This window comes from Nycticebus coucang, chromosome 14, assembly GCF_027406575.1.
Source record: "Nycticebus coucang isolate mNycCou1 chromosome 14, mNycCou1.pri, whole genome shotgun sequence".
NCBI lineage: Eukaryota > Metazoa > Chordata > Mammalia > Primates > Lorisidae > Nycticebus > Nycticebus coucang.
The window spans coordinates 19,022,824-19,047,128 of NC_069793.1; the positions used below are offsets into that span (position 1 = coordinate 19,022,824).

The 24,305-nt window shown below is 49.8% G+C and overlaps 1 protein-coding gene across 2 annotated transcripts; it reads left to right on the forward strand.

The window, feature by feature from the left end:
• Positions 1–30: 30 nt before the first annotated feature.
• Positions 31–23,080, forward strand: ARHGAP1 (Rho GTPase activating protein 1). 2 transcript variants are annotated; one of them, XM_053560520.1, is made up of 14 exons: positions 31–117; positions 4,066–4,245; positions 4,443–4,538; positions 5,880–5,909; positions 12,331–12,418; positions 17,896–18,027; positions 18,411–18,497; positions 18,674–18,772; positions 19,428–19,535; positions 19,620–19,696; positions 19,893–19,970; positions 20,404–20,532; positions 20,726–20,829; positions 20,971–23,080. In XM_053560520.1, the coding sequence occupies exons 2-14, from the start codon at positions 4,113–4,115 to the stop codon at positions 21,157–21,159; spliced, it is 1,350 nt and encodes a 449-aa protein (XP_053416495.1). In that variant the 5' UTR covers positions 31–117; positions 4,066–4,112; the 3' UTR covers positions 21,160–23,080. The 2 variants fall into 2 exon arrangements, with proteins under 2 accessions (XP_053416495.1, XP_053416496.1); XM_053560521.1 differs by lacking the exon at positions 5,880–5,909.
• The last annotated feature ends 1,225 nt before the right edge of the window (positions 23,081–24,305 follow it).

The window sequence follows — 24,305 nt, forward strand, 5'->3', positions numbered from 1 at the left end:
GTGGCGGAAGTGGTCGGGTAGTGAGGCGTACGGGAGGGGGCGGTTCCCGTTCCACCTCGGAGCCGGATGTTTGCCGAGCTTTGACAGGCGTGGCAAAGGGAGCAGTGCCCAGGCGCGGTGAGCTGCAGGGCGCGGGGTCTCCCTGGGTGGCGTTGGGGGAAGGAAAAGAGCTGGTTGGGTATTCTGAAGGGATGGGGTCCAGATGGGGAGGACCGGAGCGGATCTGCGGAGGGGGAACCGGGGTGGAATTGAGCTTGTTGCAGGGTTTCTGCTCCATTTTGGCGCCTGCAGTAAGAGGACTTCACTCCCTTCTCTATCTTCTTCCTGCTCTCCCCAGAGCAGAGGCCAGGCCAGATTGCTGTCACCGAGCAAGTCCGTGGGAGAGGGAAGTCTCCCTGGTCCGAGCTGACAAAGCACTAAGAACAAGAAATTTAGGGGAAGTGTTCCATCTTGCCGCTTATTAGGCCATGCTTTTATCTCAATTTCTTCATCTTTGAAGTGGGATAATTGCATCCAGTCCGGGATTTGTAAACCTTGAATTTCTAGGCAAACGTAATTATATTTGAGAATGGTATTGTGGTGGGATCTGCGTTTTTGTAATTCTGGAACGGTTTTTGTAATTCTGTAAAACTAGGAGGCGGATTCCACCCTCAGAGAATATGATTTCAAGTTGCAGTCTCTATTCTTTATGGAAGAGAGGATTAGGGGAGAGGCTTTAGTTTGCTATTTTGTGGCACCTCTCTCAACCTTGAGATTTGCATGAATAACAGTCACTTAAAGCATTGTTGAAGGATTATTGCTCTTCACCTAGAGACCACCTCAGACACAGACATGGATTAAAATCCCGCCTCTGCTGGCTGTATGACCCTCAACAGTTGCCTCATTTTTTCTGGTCCTCTGTTTTCTTAGACTGTAAAATAGGTTTATCAGTACATGTCTCACCAGTGCTGTTGTGAAGTTAAAAGATAGTTTGTGCCCAGTTCATGGTGCTATATAGACCCTCAACACTTGTTGGTATCCTCCACTGAGGAAGTGTATTACCTCATTTAGTCATTTAACAAATAATTTAGCATCTGCTGGATGCCACATATTATTCTGAATAGATCAGACATTCTCACAGAGTCTATGAACCTCTTAAAATTGCATGCAAGATTTCAGGCACCTGCTGATTTTTCTTAGGGAAAAAGTCCACAGATGTCATCAGAATTTAATAGGAGTTTTTGACTTCTCAAAAGCCATTGGCTAAAGAGATTCCTAAAGTTTTTTTAAGGGTTTCCCTGCTGAGAAGGAAAGATTAATCTCAAAGTAAGATGTATTTTGCACAGAGTATAGCAGGGTTTGTGGGTGGCTGCTGTCATAGGCAGCCAGATTACCCTCATTTCCACTACTTTATATTAGAATTTCCCTGCACTAGCTTTCCTCACCCTTCCACCAAATGGGAGCTAAACTTCTGGGCTCGGAGAAGACAACAAGTATGGATTGGAGGGTAGTGAGAGAGGCCAGTTTGGCTGGCAAGTGGAAACAACTGTGATTAGTTATGCTGAAAAAGGAGGTTTTGTTAGGGGTTGAGAGAGGTCAGGCCTGGAAGGACTGATAGAATAGGAGTTACTGGAAAAGAGGTGGAATTCAAGTTCAGCTCCATTTTATTTGTTTTTTATTTATTTTATGTTTATTTATTTATTTATTTATTTTTGAGACCCAGTCTTACTATGTTCCCCTTAGTAGAGTGCTGTAGTGTTACAGCTCACAGCAACCTCAAACTCTTGGACTGAAGCGATTCTCTTGCCTCAGCCTCCCAAGAAGCTGGAACTACAGGTGCCTGCCACAATGCCCGGCTATTTTTTTGTTGCAGTTGTCATTGTTGTTTAGCTGGCCTGGGCTGGGTTCAAACCCGTCACCTTTGGTGTATGTGGCTGGCACCATAACCACCATGTACAGGTGCCAAGCCTTCAGCTCCATTTTAACTGTGTCCTCCCTCCTCACACATACCTCATCTTCCAACTGCTCCTGTTTTCTTGAGACAGAGTCTCACTATGTTGCCCTTGGTGGAGTGCTGTGGCATCACAGCTCACAGCAATCTCAAAGGCTTGGGCTTAAGTGATTCTATTGCCTCAGCCTCCCAAGTAGCTGGGACTACTGGCGCCTGGCTATTTTTTTATTGCAGTTGTTTAGCTGGTCCGGGCTGGGTTCAAACCCACCATCCTCAGTGTAGTGACTGGTGCCATAACCACTGTGCTACAGGTGCAGACCCCCAACTGTTCCTTCTAACCCTGTTGTTCACTTTAGCACAAGTATTTCTGAACAGTGGAGAATTATGTATCTGGGAGGAGCCTTTGCTCCTACAAAGGAGGAAATTTTGGCTCTGTTGTGAAAAGGACTTGCCCAGCATCTTTGCAACTTGATGGGCTTACTCAGGACTATAATCCAGTTCTCATACCTCACCCCATGCCATTTAATGGCATCAGGCACATGCTGTGTTTAGAAAGATGTCTCTGGGATAGCCATGGGTGTGGCTGATACAGCCTTCAGTGCCTGGGCAGTGATGGAACAGAAGGCCTGGAGGGGGTTGCTCTGGGTTGGGTTCTGTCCTTGTTACCCAGTTGGTGGTCCCTATCAGGCAGTAGCTTTCACAACCTCCTGATTGAAAGGGGAGAGCATGTAGATGGAGGGGATGAATTCTTCAAGACTGAAGATGCCTGCAGCAATTGAAGGTTGAAAGTACTGAGAGAAATGGGCTTTGGTGTCACTGGAAGAAATGTGTTGCCAGGTGTGAGAGGGGTCATTCTGGTGGTAATCAAGGGTAGCAGATGAGGCTGAGGGCAGGGAGAGGAAGAGGAAGAAGAGTTTTTTGGCAGTTTGGCTGCTTGGCTTTGGCTCGGGAGGGTGAAACAGCTTTCCGTGTGGTTGCCCTGGTGACAGGGTGGTTGTTGCTAGGCACAGGGAGATGGTTACCTCGCCTGTGATGTGATGTGTGCGGGAGGTTGTCACATCGCCTCAGAGCCCAGAGACTGGATCTGGGATGGCAGTTCCCCCCCTCTTCTTCCTACTACCCCCGGGGGCCGTTTGCTCTCCTTATCTGCTTTGCTATTTCTCTGACCATATATGTCAATTTTGGGGCTCCAAGAATGCAGCAGGACTTAGAACATCCTCTTCTCTGGACTCGTCTGAATTGAAACTCCCTTTCCCTACAGCAGAGCTTGTGCTGGGAGATGGCTGAGGGCACAAGGCTCCTGCCCTCAGGCTGTATGCCGGCTACAACCTCCTGGTCAGATTCCAGACCTGGTGAAACTCAGCTTTAGAGTTGGAGTTGCCTCTTCTCCCTGCTGGTTATAGCTGCTGTGCTGTCCAGATGCCATTAGCATCCCCTTTCCCATCTTAAAACTAGTGTCAGAAGTTCCCCGTAGAGTAAGGGGGATGTGGGAGCCCCGAGGGACCTGCACATTGTCTGCCATGAATGGCAGGCAGCATCCATCCTGCTGGTTCCAGTCCCCAGGGCAAACCCAGCTGGGCCCTGAGCCATGGGCTCTTTTCTGGGACTCTGCTCTCTGGCCACCTCCTCTCCCAGGTCAGAGGTAAGGGATGGAGTAGCCAGGACCACAGCTGATCTTTTTCACGAATGAGATTTGGAGACCCCGTGCTTCTTAGGTTCTTGCAACATTTCTACTTGTGTAACTGCTGGGGCCTGGGACGCTTATGTGCCCCAGGACCCCTGAGGAGAGCGACAAAAACCTCTGCCCTTTGCAGCTGGGCTGTGTGACTGAGCCAGTTGGGCAGTAGGCAGTACGGGACATGGCATGGCTCTTCCCTCCCCAACTGGAGGATCTGGAGGGAAGTGTCGAGCTGTGCCATCCTCTGCCCCAGCTGCTGTTTCTGGCATCATGCCTGAACTGTGGAACCAGGAGAACCCAGAGCTACATGGAGCTCTTGGCCGGGATGGGAAGTATTGAGGAACAGGGACAGGGAGTGTGGGAGAAGAAAGAGTGGGGATGGAAGGGAGTGCAGTAGAAGTCACAGAAGGTGAAAAGAAGAGGTCACCTACCTGCCACCCTCCTTCCCTTCTCCCAGGTTTCTCTCAGGTTCTGCAGGGTAGGCTGTAGGGGATAGGTTTGGCCATGGATCCGCTCTCAGAGCTGCAAGATGACCTGAACTTACATGACACCAGCCAAGCTCTGAACCAGCTGAAGCTGGCCTCCATTGATGAGAAGAACTGGCCTTCAGATGAAATGCCCGACTTCCCCAAGTCAGGTGGGCATTGCCAGCTCCCAGGTGCCTTGGAGGGAGAGGCCCCTCCCTGCTGAAGGGGACCCCAGGAGGGCAGGATGAGGGCAGCAGACCAGTTCCAGGGTCAGGCTGGGAGCATGAGCCTTACTGGGGGGAGGCCAGACAGCAGGAAGAGAAAGCACTGTACTAAGTCCTTGGATTGACCTTGCCACGTTCCTCAGATGACTCCAAAAGCAGTTCCCCGGAACCTGTCACACACCTGAAGTGGGATGACCCTTACTACGACATTGCACGGCACCAGATTGTGGAGGTGGCAGGTGAGCACACCAGCATTGTGCCCTTTTCCTCACAGCCTGTGCTCCTGGCTTGAAGTCAGTCCTTCATACCACAGGGTCAGGGCCTAGAGCACCTGAGTGCATGCACCATTCTTTTTTTTTTTTTTTTGCAGTTTTGGTCAGGGCCGGGCTTGAACCCACCAACCCTGGTATATGGGGCCAGTGCCCTACTCCTTGAGCCACAGGCGGCGCTTGCATGCACCATTATAAAAGCACATAATGGTGTCTGTGATTGCCATTCAAGATGTTCACCTCCAACTGCGTCCACATCTATGACCCTGTTGTCTCCATATGCAAACAGTATGTGGAAGGCAGTGTGGCCTAATGGCTTTGAATTCAGAAAGCCATTTCCTCCTGGGGTTGCTGAGAGGATTACAACTGGGGCCTTGTCCAGAGCTAGAACATAGTAGGCCTGAATAAGTGGCCTTTCCTTTCCTTTCCTCTCCTGCTATTCCCCTCCCTTACCTTTGCCCTGAAGTCAGTTTTCCCACCCAACCAGTTACTGGGAGGAGGGGGAGCACCAGCCCCTACCAGGAAACCTACCTCCAAGGCAGAAGTGAGAGGCCCTGTGACTCCCTGGAGCTTCAAGTTGCTGGCATGGGTGGTGCCCTGCAGCGAGTGGGTGTCTCCCCCACCCCAAGTCTCTGTCTCAGGGAGCTCCTTCCTTCCCATTCATAAGGCAGGACTCAAAAGAGACAGGAGCAGGGCAGGCAGTGGGATGCTTGTGTGCTGGTTCCCACTTGTGTTAGGGTCCCCTGCTAGAAGAAGCAATCGCAATTGTAGTACTCTTTATCTTTTCCCTAATGTATGTTTGTCCTCACTGGTGAGGCCACTGCAGCCCAGTGGCAGCAGTAGGGAGGACAGGGGAGCCCAGCATGGTGCTGGCTGAGGCAGCCCTGGAAGAAGCTGTGTGCCTCCAGGCATCTGGCCATGGGTTGCTGATCTCAGAGAGGGATAGCTCAGTTGAGAGGGTTGCCCCTAAGGTCAAAGGTATTTCCTCGCCATTCCTGTTTCTGCTGCCTACCCTGGCCCAGGTTGGAGGTATTGCCTCTGGTCTATCTCACCTGCTACAGAAACAAGGCTGAGAGTTCTTACCTGACCTGGTCCTGACCAAGGCACAGGAGAGTCACCCTCAAGGTTCTGAACTTCTGAACCTGCATGGGATGTAGGAGATGTCTGATGTGAAGGAGTCTCTGACCTGACATCCTCCTGGTGTAGATGGTCAAGTCACAAGGCAGAGCCAGGGGCCTGACTTTCCCCATGGCCGCGGGTGCCCCCTCTTCCCCCTGCAGGCAGAGCTGCAGCTTGTTTCTGTTTCCCCAGGGTGTGATGAACCTGAGGGGGCCCAGCCAGGTAGGTGTCAGTCCTGGGTTTTAGCGCTTGGCCTCTCTGGGCTGTGGATCAGGAGGGGCTCTTGGTGGAGGTCAGGTGGGGCTAGCTTAATTGCGGCCCCACTCTGGGGAGCTGGGAGCTGGTGATGCCTGGGAGCTGGAAATAGCGAAAGATTTATAGGAAGTAGGACAGGGCTGAGACTGTTTGGGGACACACCCAGAGCCAAATGGAAAGGAGCTGGTAGATGGGAGGGGCCTTGTGCAGTGGCCTAGCCTTGATGCTGGCCCAGGGAACGTCTGGGTGGTAGTGTCCCCCGTGCATGTGCCTCGCTGACTGTGAGAGGGGTCTAGATCGGCAGCCCCAGAGTGACACTTACTTGATGAGACCCTGGGGGTGTCCCCAAGAGGCCAGGTGCTAGAAACCAGAGAAAGAACCCTTGCTGGAAGGGAGGGTGGGTTATACTCTGAACTCTTCTGCAACCCTGTCTTTGCTAGCAGTGGCCGGTGTGCTCCATAGTCGAATGTGACTCAGTCCAGGTGGGTTCTTTCCAGTGGTGAGCTGGTAAGTGTTAGCAGTTGGCTGTCCAGAAAGTAGAAAAGGGCCATTGTAGCATTTGTAATTTTTTTTTTTTTTTTGAGACAGAGTCTCATTATGTCGCCCTCAATAGAGTGTCGTGGCGTCATAGCTCACAGCAACTTCAAACTCTTGGGCTTAAGTGATTCTCTTGCCTCAGCCTCCCAAGAAGCTGGGACTACAGGCACCTGCCACAATGCCTGGCTATTTTTTTGTTTTGTTGCAGTTGTCATTGTTATTTAGCAGGCCTGGGTCGAGTTTGAACCCCCCAGCCTTGGTGCATGTGGCATAACCACTGTGCTATAAGCACCAAGCCAGCATTTGTAATTTCTATAGCAGCAGATTTCAAGCTACCAACATGTCAAATTGGCTTGCAAAATCCCTGACAACTGAACAATTTAACAAATGTGTGAGCTGTCTCCAGCACACAGCTGGCTCTATCAGCCCCAACCCCCCACCCCCAGGTGCCTGGCCTGCTCTGCTGGTTGTGGGTGGGGCATAGCAGCTGGTGTGGTGCCCAGAATGACGGCTGGAGGAGCTGTCCCAGGGCTGGTTAACACCAAGGCCTCACTAGGAGAGCTTCTGGCTGATGTCTGGGGAAGGCAGAGGAGTTATTCTCAGGCGACTCTCTTTTTCTGGTGCTTTGCATGAATGTTGCACCTCCCTCTCATGGTGCCTTCTCCTCCAGTGTTCTGGAGCCACTAGAGCTACCAACTCCTTCTCTCCCTTAAATCTCCAGAGCAGAAGTCTGCTGTCTTCTGAGATCAGGAGAGGAGTTCTGGGCCTCCTTTGTGCTCTGGGTATAGCAGCCAGCCTGCTGGAGACCACTGGGCTGCCTAAGGACTTTGGCGATAGGACCCTGCTCTCTAGGAAGTGGGAGGGCAGAGGCAGACCCCGGGGTGACCCATCTTCTCATTTCTTGCCTGGCTGGGAGTTTTGCCATCTGTCTGACCCCTCACTGGCCTCCCTCCAATCTCTATCCAGGCTTCACTCAACTTGTGTTCATAGAACTCTGTAGTCAATATTGGGGATTCAGTGAGGAAAAAACTCACATTCCTACATTTAAGAAGCTTGTAGACTAGTGAAATGGTTCTTAAAAGCAGTCACTGTCCTCCTTGAGACTATGAGAGGTATCGTCAGGGTACATGTAGATCTTTTTCTCTAAAGAAAATGGGCATGTGCTTGTAATATTTTTGTATAATTATATAAATTATATATTAATATTTATATAATCCTCCTGGGAGAGGATTCTCTGCTTGTAACCATGGAGTTGCAGAAGAGGCAGGCACATTGGGAGAGTTTTGGAGGTGTCCTGGCTGAGAACACAAAGCTTCCCATTTACAAGGTGCCATGGCCACCTGACAGGTGGGTCTATAACTCCTTCCTTAACCAGTTGCTAGCTCTCTAATTCCAGAGTCATGAGCTCACAGACTTTCTGCACTGGGAAGTCCTCAAATCTGCCAGCTAATGAGGACTGCCTTACTGCTAGGGGCAGGGAAAAAGGGACAGAAAGAAAGAATCTTTTGGAAGCCCCCACACTTCTCTGAGCATTTCTCCCTACACCCTGGGCATGTCCTCTGTTTAGATGGGAGTAGACAGATAACCTCTGCCCTTCACTTGATTGCACCTGAGGCTGGGCTTGCCCTTCTAACCCTTTGCCCCTGGCCCCTGCCAGTCTACATTTCCTTCCACTTCAGAGCCTATGGGAAGCAATTCAGAGCAGACACCTATCCCCAGAGCCATCTCCAACTGGCCTGGAGGACCTCAGCACATCAGGATCTAGGCTAGAGTATGAAAGAGGAAGTGGTACCTGATCCTTCAGGACAGACCTGCCATTGGATGGGGCTGCACTTCCTCTTCAGACAGCCTGGGAGAGGATTCTCTGCTTGTAAATCTAAAGAAATTCTGTCCCAGCCTTTGGGAAACTCGCTGTCTAAAGCAGTCTAACTCGTAGCCTGAGCATCATCAAGAACACACTCAGAAAGAGAACTGTGCATCCCATAGTTGAGCGGTGACCTGTGACTTAGTACACACGCTCACTGAACACCTGCCACATGCTGGGCATTGGGCCAGCACTAGAGATTTAAAGATGGAAGAGGAGACTAGTACACAATCAGTTACACAGAAGAGTCAGGGTCATAATGCATGGGAACAGTATAATGCTGGGAGCTATGAAAAAAGGCAGATACCTGGGCAGCACCTGCGGCTCAGCGAGGGGTGGCAGGTTCGAACCCAGCCAAACTGTAACAAAAAATAGCTGGGCTATAGTCCCAGCTACTAGGGAGGCTGAGGCAAGAGGATTGCCTAATCCCAAGAGTTGTAGGTTGCTGTGAGCTGTGATGCCCTGGCACTCTACCAAGGGCAACAAAGTGAGACTCTGTCTCAAAGAAAAAAAAAAAAAAGGCAGACACCTGTCTTGGGGCAGGAGGAGAAGATACAGGCTCCTGAGAAAAGAAAGATCTGTCTGGTATAAGAAATAGCAGAGATAAGAACCAGCCTGGTTTGGGCATGGTGATTAGCCCTTCTGTTTTGGAGGTATGCCCTGTGTGACCTGGACAGACCTGGACAGTCCTGTGAGCCATTTCAAGGAGCATCAATGGGACTGGGGCCCATGGAGGATATCTGGAGGGGGGTTCAGGAGTGAAGTTGGGGACAGATAAGTGTTTATAATCCTTTAGGGCTAGAAGTTGGAGCAGGTTAGAAAGGAACATAGTCCCTCTCTGGACTTAGTTGTCTGGGCCTTAGAACCTGACTTAGGAAAATCTTGGAGGGCCTCAGCTGGGACTTTCAACGCCAGCAGAGCCAGACAGTGCTTACACTAGAGATGGGAGGGTTAAAGGACTAACTTAGGGGCTGGACATGATCATCTGACTGCTGAGAGCAAGGTACTAAATCAGGCTCAAACACCAGGCTGTGCAGGGACTGGGGTTGTCCTAGGCACATTCCAGAAGCTTCCCTCAGTCCTTCTGTTGAGCTTTGCTTCAGCACTGACTCCTGGGTTCTGTCACTGGCTAAGAAGGATCATCAGGGTCATGGCTTATTAAGTATAGGGAGATGTTTAGTGAGGGCTGAGGCCGTCCTTAGTCCTCAGAGGTAAAGGAAGGGCAGATGTCATTGGATTCATGGATCATATAAGTGGTGTTTTTATGTGGCTCTGAGGTGGCATTTAGGCAAGTATAGTTTGGTGTCTCTAAAAGAGGTATGAGGGGCGGTGCCTGGGGCTCAGTGAGTAGGGTGCCAGCCTCATATACCGAGGGTGGCAGGTTCAAACCTGGCCCCAGCCAAACTGCAACAAAAAATAACTAGTGGCAGATGCCTGTAGTCCCAGCTACTTGGGAGGCTGAGGCAAGAGAATCACTTAAACCCAACAGTTTGAGGTTGCTGTGAGCTGTGACACCATGGCACTCTACTAGGGGTGACAAAGTGAGACTCTTGTCTCTAAAAAAATTAAAAAAGAAAAAAAAGAGGTATGAGGGCAGAGTAAAAGGAAGGTCCCTAGGACATGGGGGAGAAGGGACCAGTCCTTATCCCCCTCGAGCTTCAGTTGGTTGTCCCTCATCCACAGCAGGGGTCCCTGGAAGAGCAGCTCACTTTAGGAGCAATAGCACATCTCTCAGGACCTTCCCAGCTTCATGACAGACCCAGATGGTCAGGCCAACAAATTGTGACCTTTGTGGACAAACATCCCTGAGTGATTACACCCAAATGAGCATTTTCCACAGCATGACAAACTCTTCTGAACTCTGTGTTCTTCAGAATATCCTTAATAAGAAAGGGCACAATTTTTAGAAATGTCCAGAAGTCAGTTAGAGCCAAGTGTGGTCAATAAAATTAGGAAGTATTGTCAGTGGTCAGAAATGAGACATGAGGGTGGCACCTGTGCCTCAGTGAGTAGGGCGCTGGCCCCATATACCCGGTGCTGCTGATGTGCTGGCCCCATATACAAGGGTGGCAGGTTCAAACCTGGCCTAGGCCAAACTGCAACAACAATAACAAAAAATATATATAGATCTGGGTGTTGTGGTGGACACCTGTAATCCCAGCTACTCAGGAGGCTGAGGCAAGACAATCACCTAAGCCTAAGAGCTGGAAGTTGCTGTGAGCTGTGATGCCACTGCACTCTACTGAGGGCAACAAAGTGAGACTCTGTCTCAAAAAGAAAAAAGAAATGGGTGGTGCCTGTGGCTCAAGGAGTAGGGCGCCGGTCCCATATGCCGGAGGTGGCGGGTTCAATCCCAGCCCCGGCCAAATACTACAAAAAAAAAAGAAAATGAAAAAGAAAAAAGACTGCTCGGGAGGCTGAGGCAAGAGAATCGCTTAAGCCCAGGAGTTGGAGGTTGCTGTGAGCTGTGTGAGGCCACGGCACTTTACCGAGGGCCATAAAGTGAGACTCTGTCTCTACAAAAAAAAAAAAAAAAAAAAAAAAGAAAAAGAAAAAAGAAATGAGACATGAGTATGAAGTAATCAGACTGGTTTCCATAAGAGCCTCCAACTTGCTAAGAAGGTAGCTTCAGGAGGTTTTCCAAATACACACTGCTTAGAGGGTCTGCTTACACATAAGTATAGACTTTTAGGCTGATTACTAAGATAAATGCTTCAGTGAGCTTGAGGTTTTGATTTTTTTTTTAAGTGAGGTAAAACTTACATAACACAAAATGAGTTATTTTATTTACTTATTAAATTTTTGAGACAGTCTCACTTTGTCCCTCTAGGTAGAGTGCTGTGGTGTCATAACTCACAGCAACCTCAAACTCTTGGGCTCAAGCAATCCTGTTGCTTCAGTTTTTTCCTTTTTTTTTTTTTTTTCAGTAGAGATGGTGTCTCACTCTTGCTCAGGCTGGTCTTGAACTCCTGAGCTCAAGGAATCCACTTGCCTTGGCCTTCCAGAGTACTAGGATTATAGGTGTGAGCCACCTTGTCAGGCCAAAATTAGTCATTTTAAAGTGTACAATTCAGGCAGCTCAGTGGGTAGGGCACTGGCCACATACACCAAGGCTGGGGGGTTCGAATCCAGGCTGGGCCAGCTAAAACAATGACAACTGAAAGAACAAAAAAAAATAGCTGGGCGTTGTGGCGGGTGCCTGTAGTCCCAGCTACTTAAGAGGCTGAGGCAAGAGAATCGCTTACACAGGCCTGGAGGTTGCTGGAAAAAAAAAAAAAAAAAAGAGTTAGAGGTTGCTCTGAGCTGTGACGCCACAGCACTCTACTCAGGGTGACAGCTTGAAACTCTGTCTCAAAATAAAATAAAATAAAGTGTACAATTCAGTGGCATTTAGTATATTGACAGGGTTGTACAACTATCAACTGTGTCTAATTCCACTTTCACCATCCATACCCATACAAAACCTTATGGCCACTAAGTGTCGGTCCCCATCCTCTCCTTCACCACCTGGAGACCACTAATTTGCTTTCTGTCTCCATGGACTTACCTGTTCTAGATGTCTCATAAATGGATCATGCAGTAGGTGGCCTTTTGTGTCTGGTCCCTTTCACTAAACATAATGTTTTGGAGGATTGTCCATGTTGCACCATGATACAATCAGTATCAGTACTTAGTTCCTTTTATGCCCAAACTATTCCACTGCGTGGCTGTTTCATGTATTCTTTATCTATTCATCCATTGGTGGACATTTAGGTTGTTTCCACTGGACGCAACTTTTAAAAGGTGATGTTACCTTTTGTACCCTAGCTCCATAGCCCTGAAAGATACCTGTCTTTCTTTTGTCAATGGCATGTCCTTGAGTGTAGGAGGCTGCCTGGAGGAACATCCACATAGACACTCTGCCCCCTGTACTCACCAGCGCAGGTCTCCAGGCCTGTCACCTCTCATGTTCCTCACTCACTGTTCTCCATCTTTCTCCCCACCTAGGAGATGACAAGTATGGGCGGAAGATCATTGTGTTTAGTGCCTGTCGAATGCCCCCCAGCCACCAGCTGGACCACAGTAAGCTCCTGGGGTGAGTACCCATGGGGAAGTGTGATAGGACCTTTGTCCCCAGAATAGCTACTGCCGTCTTTTTTTTTTCTTTTTTTTTTTTTTTTTTTGAGACAAAGCCTCAAGCTGTTACCCTGGATAGAGTGCCATGGCATCACAGCTCACAGCATCCTCCAACTCCTGGGCTTAAGCGATTCTCTTGCTTCGGCCTCCCAAGTAGCTGGGACTACAGGCGCCCGCCACAATGCCTGGCTATTTTTTGGTTGTAGTTATCATTGTTGTTTGGCAGGCCCAGGCTGGATTCGAACCCGCCAGCTCTGGTGTATGTGGCTGGCGCCTTAGCTGCTTGAGCTACAGGTGCCAAGCCTACTGCCGTTTTTCTTACTGTTCATCTCTGCTTGGCGGGTGCCTTCCCTCTTCTCAGAAGGGAGCTGTTTTATATTGAGGGGACAGCACTGGACTAGGTGTCAGACTGACTTTTTTTTAATTTCAGCTTGCTTGTTCGTTCTTCTTCGTTTGAAGTACTCTTTTTTTTGGTTCATTTTCTTCTTCCTCTGGCCATGCTATGTCCCGTTGCCTCCCCAGTAGCTGGGATTACAGGCGCCCACCACAACGTCTGGCTGTTTTTGATGTTAGTGGAGACGGGGTCTTACTCTAGCTCACTGCTGCTCATACTGGTCTCGAACCTCTGAGCTCAGACAATCCACTCGCCTCAGACTGACTTTCTTGATATGGAAACTGTGACATTGGCCAGCATCTTTAGGCCTCATTTTCTTCACCTTTCAAAGGAGACAATAGTACAGCCTTCCTTTTTTCGAGGAGATACTTTACTGCACATGAAAATCCTTTGAAAGGTATAAAACCTTCCAAATGTGAGGACTAATTATTATAATTACATGGCATTTCAGATATGGTTGTAGTTGTTTATCATTTGTATGAATAATTAGTGTTACCTTATTTCTTGACAAATTGTCAGTGATTTCTGGTCCTATGTAGGTTCTGTTAGCCAAGTTCACATAATAGCTCCAGCTGGTCATTTGTGTCTCCTGATTCAAGTACAAAGGCTGGTTGAATGCAGAAGTTTTACAACTCCATTCTGGTAACTGGTCATAATTGAGCCAGTGCTAGGCTTATCACCAGGCAGAGCAGTGACTCGTCTCCTCCTGCTGTCCCTCAGAGCATGTAGAGTAACTGTCTTATACTCCTTTCCTGACCAGTTTTAAGCAACTCCCCTGAAATTTAAAATTCTGGCACTGTCCCTGGCAGTTCTTTGAGATCCTTTGAGGTCATGTGTGTATGGTAGGTGGTGAGGGGTCAGGGACAGGCCCCCAGAAGGCCGCAGAGGGAGGGGCCTGGGCTTGGAGTCTCAGCTACTACGAGGTAGCCCAGCCAGAGGCTGAGTCCTGCCTGCATTGTTGTAGTCTTTCTCCTTGGCCTCCTGAACCCTCGTCCCACCACTCCTCAGACAAGGCAGGCAGAGCCTTGTCCAGGTCTCATGGGCCCAGCCTGAGGGTGATTGAGTCACAAGCCCTCTCCTCCAGTTTTTCAGTGTCTGATGTGCTAGGTGACAGTGCCCTGGCCAGATAATAATCTAAGTGGGAGGAAGTCAGAGGATGGGGTGGGAAAGCACCCAGCTCTTGGAGGCAGCTTGCTGAGTGAAGCTTCACCCACTCCGGAGCCGTCCTCAGGTTCAGGAAGCCCTCTGCCACCCCCTGCTGTGTGTCCTTTATTCCTACCTGGGCTGGTCACTGTCCCCACTGAGAGCACAAAGATGCTTCCATCACAGAGCAATCTGGCCCCTGTTTTCAGTCAAATCACCTCAGACTTGGCTTTTCCCAGCTGTCCATGTGCATCTGGAGGGTTAAAATAGAAAGTGCCTGAAGCTTGGAAATCAGAATGTAAACTTGAGCTTTGCCTATTTCTAGCTGCACGCTTTGGGGCGAGTCATTTACGAGCCCTATGCAAATGAGAACTGTGTTTACCTCACGGCATTAGGTAAGATAGTATATGTGAAATGCTATTGTATATGTTGTAAAGTACTATTACAGTTTCAAGAATTTAAAAAAATACAGGTGGCTATAAAGAAAAAAATATAGACAACTATAAAAAATGTCCTGACAAACCTAAAACCCAGAGAGAAAATGACTATTGATATTTTGGTGTAGCTACTTTCTATTTTTTTCTATAACATATGTGGAACTCTCTAGTCAGTTTTGTATGTTACATAACACTGTTATCTTCTGGTCATTAAATGTTCTTCAAAGACATGCTTTATAAAAACATTTTATTATCTGATATGCATACAAAAATGTGAACAAATCTGAGATATACATAAAGATGAATTTGCAAAAACTGAACGTATCTGTGTCACCCACACCCCACAAAGGGTGGTTACCACTGTTCTGACATCTGACTTCACAGATTAGTTCTGTCTACAGAAACATCCTGTGAGATATTCTATTTAGGGATGTCCTGTGATTTATTTAACTGATTCCCTGCTATTGCCTAGTTAGCTTGCTGTTCCATTTTTTTTCTTTTTTTTCATCATAAAATAGGCTGCAATGAACGTCTCTCTACCAAAATTTTTCTGTTCCTCTCTGGTTATTTTCTTAGGATAAATTCCTGGATACATTTTTATAGGGTCAAGAGTATGAACATGTCATAGCTTCTGTGAAACATCACTTTATTGTCCTCCAAAAGGCTATAACCTCTATCAGTGGATGAAGGTGTCTATTTTCACTATAATCTTTGATTTTTTTTTTTAGAGACAGAGTCTCACTTTGTCACCCTCAGTAGAGTGCCGTGGCGTCACAGCTCACAGCAACCTCTAGCTCTTGGGCTTAGGCGATTCTCTTGCCTCAGCCTCCCGAGTAGCTGGGACTACAGGGCCTGCCACAATGCCCTGCTATATTTTGTTACAGTTTAGCCGGTGCTGGGTCTGAACCCACCACCATCAGTATATGGGGCCTGCGCCCTACTCACTGAGCCACAGGCACCACCCATCTTTGCTATTTTTATAGTTGCAAAGTGCAACTACATTTATATGATAGCACTTTGTAAACTGCTCAATGCGTAGAAGGGTTATAAGTTATTGTGTAGGTAATAACAATCGGAATCACAATCAGAATCCAGCATTAACCATATCACTCACATGCCTGCCTGTGTGGACCCAGCCTGGTGCATGGACCAGCATCCAGGTTACTCTCTCTGGGTTAGGTCAAGTTGTACATAATATCTGGGCAGTTCCTTAGGCTTCTTCCTTGCCTCACCTTGGAAATCCTTAGAATTCTGCCTGCCCAGCCTCCTGGCCTAAAGTGTTGTCCCTGCTACAGCCTGGGAGCTGGTTGGCTAGCCAGAAAGAGGGCTTCATACTGGACTCCCCCTGCCCAAATTCTTGTTCATTCCATCCATTCTTCTCACTGTGCTCAGCATCAAGTGTGTGTGTGTCAAGATGGTAGGTATCATATTATGAACACAGGGAACCTGAGGAAATGAGGCTCTTTGGTCCACTAATAGCTAAGTGACTGGAGCAGCTAACCTTCTGGCCACCTCGATCACCTCTCACAGGCCCAGTGTTTTACAACCTGTGTCTGCGTTCACCTGTAAAAGGCAGAGCTGTCCCATGGTCACAAATGTAGGCTTTGGAGTCAGACACTTCACTTCCAACTGGATGCGGTGGCTCATGCCTGTAATCCTAGCACTCTGGGAGGCCAAGGCGAGTGGATCGCTTGAGCTCAGGAGTTCGAGACCAGCCTGAGCCAGAGCAAGACTCCATCTCTGCTAAAAATAGAAAAACTAGCTGGGCTTTGTGGGCTTCTATAGTCCCAGCTACTCAAGAGGCTAAGATAAGAGGATCGCTTGAGCCCAAGAGTTTAAGGTTGCTATGAGCTATGATGTCATGGTACTCTGAGGTGACAAAGTGAGATTCCGTCTTTAAAAAAAATAAATAAACCCACAAATACAATTAAATAAAGCGCTTTTGGTTTACATTTAAGCTAGCCATTACTAGCAAGCTTCCTGCCTTTTCTGAAATTCTAGCCTATTGGGGATACAGCTTACAAACACCCCTGCTGGTTCTATGAGCACTCCGAGGAAAAATGGTCATAGAAGAGGCTATGACAAGACCTGGAAAGATACTGGGTTGTCTCCTGTCTAGTAAACAGGCAAAGCAGATACTCATTGTAGAGATTTGCTCTGCCTGGGGCAGGGATCAAGGGAGTAGCTCAAGCCCTGAGATATGGGCAGAAGAGCTTATATCCCTAATTGCAGAGCAAGAGCCTCTGTGGTGGTGATGGGAGGAAAATTTCTCCCTCTTACCAATTCCTTAGAGATTAACGCAGGTGGCATTTTAGTCCATAGGGAACTAGCAGAGTTTAACACCTCCCTAGAAATATGTGTGTGTGATGTCAAGCAGGGGGCTCTCCCAATACAAGGCTCAGATTTCAGATTTCTCAAGGCTACCCTTAAGGTTAACAATAATAACAATAGGAGCTGATATGCTCACTCAGAAAGTGTTGGCATCTTTGTTCCCTCCCTCATCTTACCCTCTGAGCAAATAGACTTCAATAAAAGCAGAGTGGAGTAAACACTCCGTCCCATTGCTGGAATCCCACAAACAAGCAATGGACCCCTGAGCTCCCACTTTTTAATTCTAAAAAAAAAAAAAAAGAAAAGACAAAAACAAAATGCAGTGCTGTCCCCTGGTCAAGAATACAGGCTTTGAAGTTTTGGAGTCAGATACTTCATTTCCAGGCTCCACCACAAGCTGTGTGACCTTGGATAAGCATTGACCTCTCTGGTCATTTACCTGATTTATGAGATTGGGAATAACATTAGCCTCTGTTATGAGAAAGAATGAGATAATGTATGTGACGTGCTTAGCAGACACTAAAAGCTGAATATTGATAAACAGCGACTATTATCATCATTACTGACTGACTCAGGGCAATCCCATGAGGGCAATGTCATTCTCATTTTTTTGTTTGTTTTTGAGACAGAATCTCACTTGGTCACTCTACCACTCACCCTTGGTAGAGTGCCATGGCATCTTAGCTCACAGCAACCTCAAGGTCTTGGGCTCAAGCAATCCTTTTGCCTCAGCCTCCCAAGTAGCTGAGACTATAGGTGCCCGCCACAAAGCCAGGCTATTTTGTTGTTGTTGTTGTTGCATTTGTCATTGTGGTTTGGACCCACCAGCCTCGGTGTATGTGGCTGGCTCTGTAACCTTGTGCTACAAGCGCTGAGCCATCATTCTCATTTTTATTCCAGGTATGTGAGAGATCCTGGATTAGAGTCTTAGTCTCCTGACTTTAGCCCTGTGCCCCCTCACAGGGACATAGTGACTGATTATGCACCCAGAATAATCAGAACAGACCTTGCAGGGGAGGGTTTGTGAGGAATGGGGATGACATAGCTAGAGATCTCAGGGCACCAGTTTCTGTCTTAATGGGGACCACACTTGTGCACAGGGCAGGCCTGAGCAGGGCTTTTCTCTGGAAGGTACCTGAAGCACACCCTGGACCAGTATGTGGAGAGCGACTACACTCTGCTCTACCTGCACCACGGCCTGACCAGCGACAACAAGCCCTCACTTGGCTGGCTCCGGGATGCCTACCGCGAGTTTGACCGCAAGTGGGTTGGGGCATAGGCATGGGCTCCAGGGCCTGGGCAGGTGGCTCCGGAGCTAGTTGCTCTGCTGAGTTCTGAGCTGCCGTCCACTTGGCAGGAACTCAATCCATGTCATGGGGAGGCAGGCATCCACGTCTGGGTAAACAAAAAGACTCTGAAATCAGAATAGCTTGGGCTTAAATCCCAGCTTCTCCACTTATCTGCGCTGTGAACTTTCATGTTATTTAACCTCTCCGAGCCTGTTTCCTAATCTGTAAAATGGGCCAGCAGCAGCTCTGAGCACACATGCTACTGTGCATGTTGAATCAGAAAATGCACTTTGAGACCCTAGCTTTGTGTCCTATCCCTCCACCCCTGCTCCCGAGTTCCCCACTCTGCCTCTGCAGGTACAAGAAGAACATCAAAGCCCTGTACATTGTGCACCCTACCATGTTCATCAAAACCCTGCTCATCCTCTTTAAGCCCCTCATCAGGTGAGCGGCTGTGGGTGGGGCAGGTGGAACCCATGTTTCCCTTAGAACTCTACAGTAGATACCAAGCACTCCTGGTTTGGGGCTAGGCCTCTGTCTGGACTGGAAGGGCTGTTGAGGGAGAGTAGGGCCTGCCACCACGGGCACACCCCCACCCAGGCCCTTTCCTCTGTTGGCAGCTTCAAGTTTGGGCGGAAGATCTTCTATGTCAATTACCTGAGTGAGTTGAATGAGCATGTGAAGCTGGAGCAACTGGGGATCCCTCGCCAAGTGCTCAAGTGAGGCGGGGTGGGGTGCATGCTGTGTTTGCAGGGCAGGACAAGCCTGCTCAGGAGAGAAGCCAGGAACCTGGTGGAAGCAAACGTCATAATGTAGAAACTGTCCAGGGGTTGGAAGGAGCAAGTGCAAACCCCCCCTGCTCCTGTAAAGGCTGTGTGACTGGATGTCTTCAGAGTCTGTTTTCTCATGTGTAAAGTGGGGCTGTTATGAGGATTACATGAAAAAATCCTGTTTTGCAAAACAGCACAGTAAATGCCTGATAAAGTTTGTTGTGGAGACTCTAACCAGGCAGAGGGCCTGATCCTTCTGTTTTTTTTTTTGTTTTTTGTTTTTTTTTTGAGACAGAGTCTCACTTTTTTTTTTTGTCACCCTTGGTAGAGTGCCGTGGCATCACAGCTCACAGCAACCTCCAACTCCTGGGCTTAAGTGATTCTCTTGCCTCAGCCTCCCAAGTAGCTGGCACTACAGGTGCCTGCCATAATGCCTGGCTTTTTTGTTGTTGTTGTTGTTGTTGCAGTTGTCACTGCTGTTTTAGCTGGCTGGGGCCAGGTTCGGCCAGGTTCGAACCCACCACCCTCTGTACATGGGGCCAACGCCCTACCCACTGACCCACAAGCGCCACCCGGCCTGATCCTTCTTCCTTCACTCCTGCAGATATGATGACTTCCTCAAATCCACACAGAAGAGCCCTGCAACAGCCCCCAAGCCAATGCCGCCACGGCCACCACTGCCCAACCAGCAGTTTGGGGTCTCCTTGCAGCAGTGAGTATGCAGAAGGGGGCCTGCCAGGCCTGGCTGGGAGCCAGGAAGGGCTGCAGAGCCAGCTCACTGCACTTATTCCCACAGCCTCCAGGAGAAGAACCCAGAGCAGGAGCCCATTCCGATTGTGCTCAGGGAGACCATTGCCTACTTACAGGCCCACGGTGAGTGCCAGGGCTCAGAGCCCAGAGCCCAGAGCCCATGGCCATGGTGCCTGGCCCCCTCCTCCTCAGCTGGGTCTCCCAGTCCCCTCAGGAAGCTGCTGGGCAAGACTGAGAGAGGTCTTGTGTGCATCAGCACCCCTGACACTGAACCCTGTACTGAGAACCTTGAGACTTACCAGGCCTCACCATTTCCCAGCTCTCACCACTGAGGGGATTTTCCGGAGGTCGGCCAACACGCAGCTTGTGCGGGAAGTGCAGCAGAAGTACAACATGGGTGAGTGGTCGGGGTCTGTGGCAAGGCCCATAGCCAGCAGGGCTCCTCTTTGGTGGGGGGGGGGGGTTGACTCTGCCTTTTGTGCCCTGTAAGGAAGGGCCCCAAATTCCCTGCCTATCAGCGGTTTGGGTGGCACTTGGTGTCACTGGATAGGTCTACTTCTGCCTGGGTGTCCCAGGCCTGCTGCCTCATTGATTAGGCTCCTAGGCTCTGGATTCAGGCTCATGCAGAGGTGAGGAGTAACGCAGTGTGTGCTGGGGGCCCACTGCTCCCAGATGCCTGGGACCCAGGGCCTCCAGATGGCCTTATCTCCTTGTCCAGAGGAAGAAGGGAGGCAAGCATAAAGACAGTGCTGGGAGAAGAGGTTCATGCAGATCTGAGGGCAGAGCTATGCTACAGGCATAAGCCCTTCTCCATGCTGCTCCCCACCCAGGGCTGCCTGTGGACTTCGACCAATACAATGAGTTACACCTGCCAGCAGTCATCCTTAAGACCTTCCTTCGGGAGCTTCCGGAGCCTCTGCTAACCTTTGACCTCTACCCCCACGTTGTGGGCTTCCTCAGTGAGTGTCCCTCCTCTCCCCCGCCAGCTGTGCAGGTCTTCCACGAGACCTGGACTTGGGGCAGATGTGCTTGGCCATCTGTCCACCTGCCCTGGTGGCTTGTGGGCCTAAGTGTGTCCAAAGAAAGTCTGTTGGGAGCTTCCCTGAACAAGCCTAGCCCAGGCACCTCTAACCTCGGCCCCTTTCCTCCTAGACATTGATGAGAGCCAGAGGGTGGAGGTGACACTGCAGGTCCTCCAGACACTCCCTGAGGAGAACTACCAAGTGCTTCGTTTCCTGACTGCCTTCCTGGTGCAGGTGAGACCTCAGCCTCAGCTTCTACAGCTCACCTAGGGGGTGAAGGGAGGGGCTGCCACCTCTCCTGCTCCAGTGGTGGTTGGTGGGAGTAGGAGGCAGGTTTTATGGATTCCTGCTGCAACCTTCTGATTCCCTTCACAGATTTCTTCCCACTCTGACCAGAACAAGATGACCAACACTAACCTGGCTGTTGTCTTCGGCCCTAACCTGCTGTGGGCCAAAGATGCTGCCATCACCCTCAAGGCCATTAATCCCATCAACACCTTCACCAAGTTCCTCCTGGACCATAAAGGGGAGTTGTTTCCTAGCCCCGAGTCCAAGGGGCTCTGAGCCCAGCCCCCACCCTGCTGGCCCCTTTCTCTGGTAGCCCCAAGTTTGGACTCTTTTTCCTTCTGGCATCAGCCTCATAGGCACACGGGGCTCCTGCCCAGGAAGGGGCCATGATGCCTTCTGGAGATGGAAGCTGGAGCCACAAACCAGGCAGCTCCAACCCCCCGTCCACCTGCCTCACCAGCCCCGGAGGCCTTGCTGTTACCATAAGACATTTTTCTTTGCCTTATACTTCTCACTGCCTCTCTGGACCCCTGGATCCTGCTGGGCTCTCCAGAACTGAGCCTGGCTCTTCTGGGTAGAGAAGGACAGAGCCCCAGCAGCCCCTTTTCCTACTTTTTCCTATCTCTGTTTCCCTGGCAACTGTGGATGACAAAATCACTGCTGGCCGGGCTGGTAGCAGGGCCTGGTTCTCCCCTTCCCAACTGCTGGGGAAAGAACAGCTAATCTCCTTGGTGTGGCCACACCACTCTGAGGTGCCTCCCTGTCTGGGTGTATTGTCCTGCTTTTTAAAAGTCCCTCCATGTGGAGGCTTGGACACAGGCACCCTGCCTGTGTCCTGCCCCCAGCAGCTCAGCCTTGGGTCTTTCACAGCTGAGGAATGGAGCCTGCTACCTCCTCTTAACTCCTTGTTCACGTATCCTGGGTCAGCCCTTTCCAAGTGGTACTGCCCCCAGGGTGTCCTGATCTCCTGGTTCTGCCAGGACTGGCAGCTTGGAAGGCAGGGCTGAGTCCCAGCATCCATTGAAATTTATGCATCCCTGGGCGGCGCCTGTGGCTCGGTCGGTGGGATGCCGGCCCCATATACCGAGGGTGGTGGGTTTGAGCCGGCCCCGGCCAAACTGCAGCCAAAAAATAGCCGGGCGTTGTGGCGGGCGCCTGTGGTCCCAGCTACTTGGGAGGCTGAGGCAGGAGAATCGCTTAAGCCCAGGAGTTGGAGGTTGCTGTGAGCTGTGTGAGGCCACGGCACTCTACCGAGGGCCATAAAGTGAGACTCTGTCTCTGCAAAAAAAAAAAAGATAAATAAAAAAAAGAAATTTATGCATCCCTGCCAAACCCATGTCTGGGAAGTGGGGTGTTGTGTTCCTCACTGATCCTCCTTGATCAGTGACCAGCAATGCCCACCCCTTCATTCCTGCTACAGGCTCTAGAACTGTCCATTGTGGGGTCACTCTGGCCCTCACTCTGGCCACAAATGACTCAATGCCTCTGTGGTAGCTCCTTTCTCCAGCTGGAGGACTCTTAAAGGGGCTAAGGTTGGAGGCTCATAGTGCCCGTAGGAGGGGCAGAGATTTTGCTAATAGATCAGTCCCTGATAGGTGGGTCTTGCCAATCTCCCCAAGGGAGTATGTTGTTTTTCAGAAAACCTAGATAACCCCAGTGATGGTTATTAACCCTCATTCCAGCTGTGTCTCATAGAATTACACTTCTTTCTCATGAACTGTGGGGACCCCCTTTTCTGCAGCCTGTGCCCTGGTAGCAGGGCAGTACCTGCAGCAACACTGCCCCCATAACCTTGGCTGGGCAGGAATCCTCACTGACCAGACTAGCCCCATCTGCAGGCCGGGCGGGGCCTGGCCTGACCTCACTGGGTGTCCCCCAGGCTACCTGCAGCATATCTGGACTCCTGGGGCCTGGAGCTGCTGCTGATTCTCAGTCAGTCTATGTGTCTCTAGCCTAGGGCGCTCTGCTTTCTGTCCTGTGTATCAAATGTCACTTACAGTCCCACTCACTGGGGAGCCATTTGGATCTCTTGGGTCTTTCTCCTGTCCCCTGCCCTACTGGTCTATACCTGGGAGGGCACTTGTACTGTGTGTGAATCAAGTGTTCACATTTACACTTCCTGACTTCTTGGCATGAATCATGTATTTCACTGTTTGCACTTTTTGTATTTCAATAAAAATGGAGATAGAAAACTGCCCATTTGGCTGTGATGGAGGTGAGCCAGGTGTGGTGGTTCAATACTGGATGGGAAGTGGGGTGTTGTGTTCCTCAATGTCTACCAGGAAGTCCCCTCCCAGGCCACCTGCCCCCTTCCCCATCTTGTTCCCCTGGGGCAGTTACAAGGCCAGCTTCCTCACCAGCTTCTAGGCACAGACGGGTCCACGGACATCTTCCACTTGTTTGCACTGCAGCATTACAGCTGGCCACTTTGTGACCAGGGCCTCTTATGCTCCTAACTGGAAGGCACCAGCAGCATGGAGGGGCCTTAGGCAAGTGAGGGAGGAAAAGACGGCATGGATTGTGGTGGACAGCAGGGTGGGCTTGGGAGTCACGAGGGTTTGCACCCTTGTTCTGTCACTTGCCAGTGCTGTGACAGCCCCAGATCTACAACAGCTGTTTCATTAGAACATGTTTCCTCTGAGGATCAGAAATGTGGGTAGTAGGCTGGGTGTGGTGTTCACACTTGTAATCCCAGCACTTGGGAGGCTGAGGCGGGTGGATTGCCTGACGTTTGAAACCAGCCTGAGCAAGAACAAGACCCTGTCTCTTAAAAAATAGCCAGGCGTTGTGGCGGGCGCCTGTAGTCCCAGCTACTTGGGAGACTGAGGCAAGAGAATGACTTGAGCCCAACAGTTTGAGGTTACTGTGAGCTAAGACACTATGGCACTCTACTAAGGGACTCTGTCTCAAAAAAAAAAAAAAAAGTGGGTAGTGCATAACACAGGGGGCGCTCAGTGATAAGAAAGTGAGCATCAGCTTGCTGGCAAATGGAGTGATGGTCCTAAATTCATGCAGCAGCTGGATGGGAACTGCAGTCTGACCAGTCCCCTCCTGCTTGCCCCCTGCCTGAGCAGCCAAGCTGTTTCCACACCACCTAAAGTCCCAAGGAGTCTGTGAAAGATCCAGTTTTCCTTTATTCTCTTCAGTAGGTTTTGCTTTGCTTTAAAGGTTTAGGAAGGTAAATTTTGTGATTTATGTACTACGTTATTATTTTTTTTTTTTGTCAGAAAAAAATGAAGGTAGGACAGAATTTTGCTTGGCACAGCTGTTAAAGTCAACTTCCAGGTATTGTGGCCTGCTAATTGTGATCAGGAGGCTACTGTGGCCTCGGTTGGGCCTGTTCTTTTTTCTCCTTACTGGGTGAGCCATGGGATCAGGCAGTGTTAAGTTGGTTATCAACCAGCCCCAGGAAGCCAGGCCCA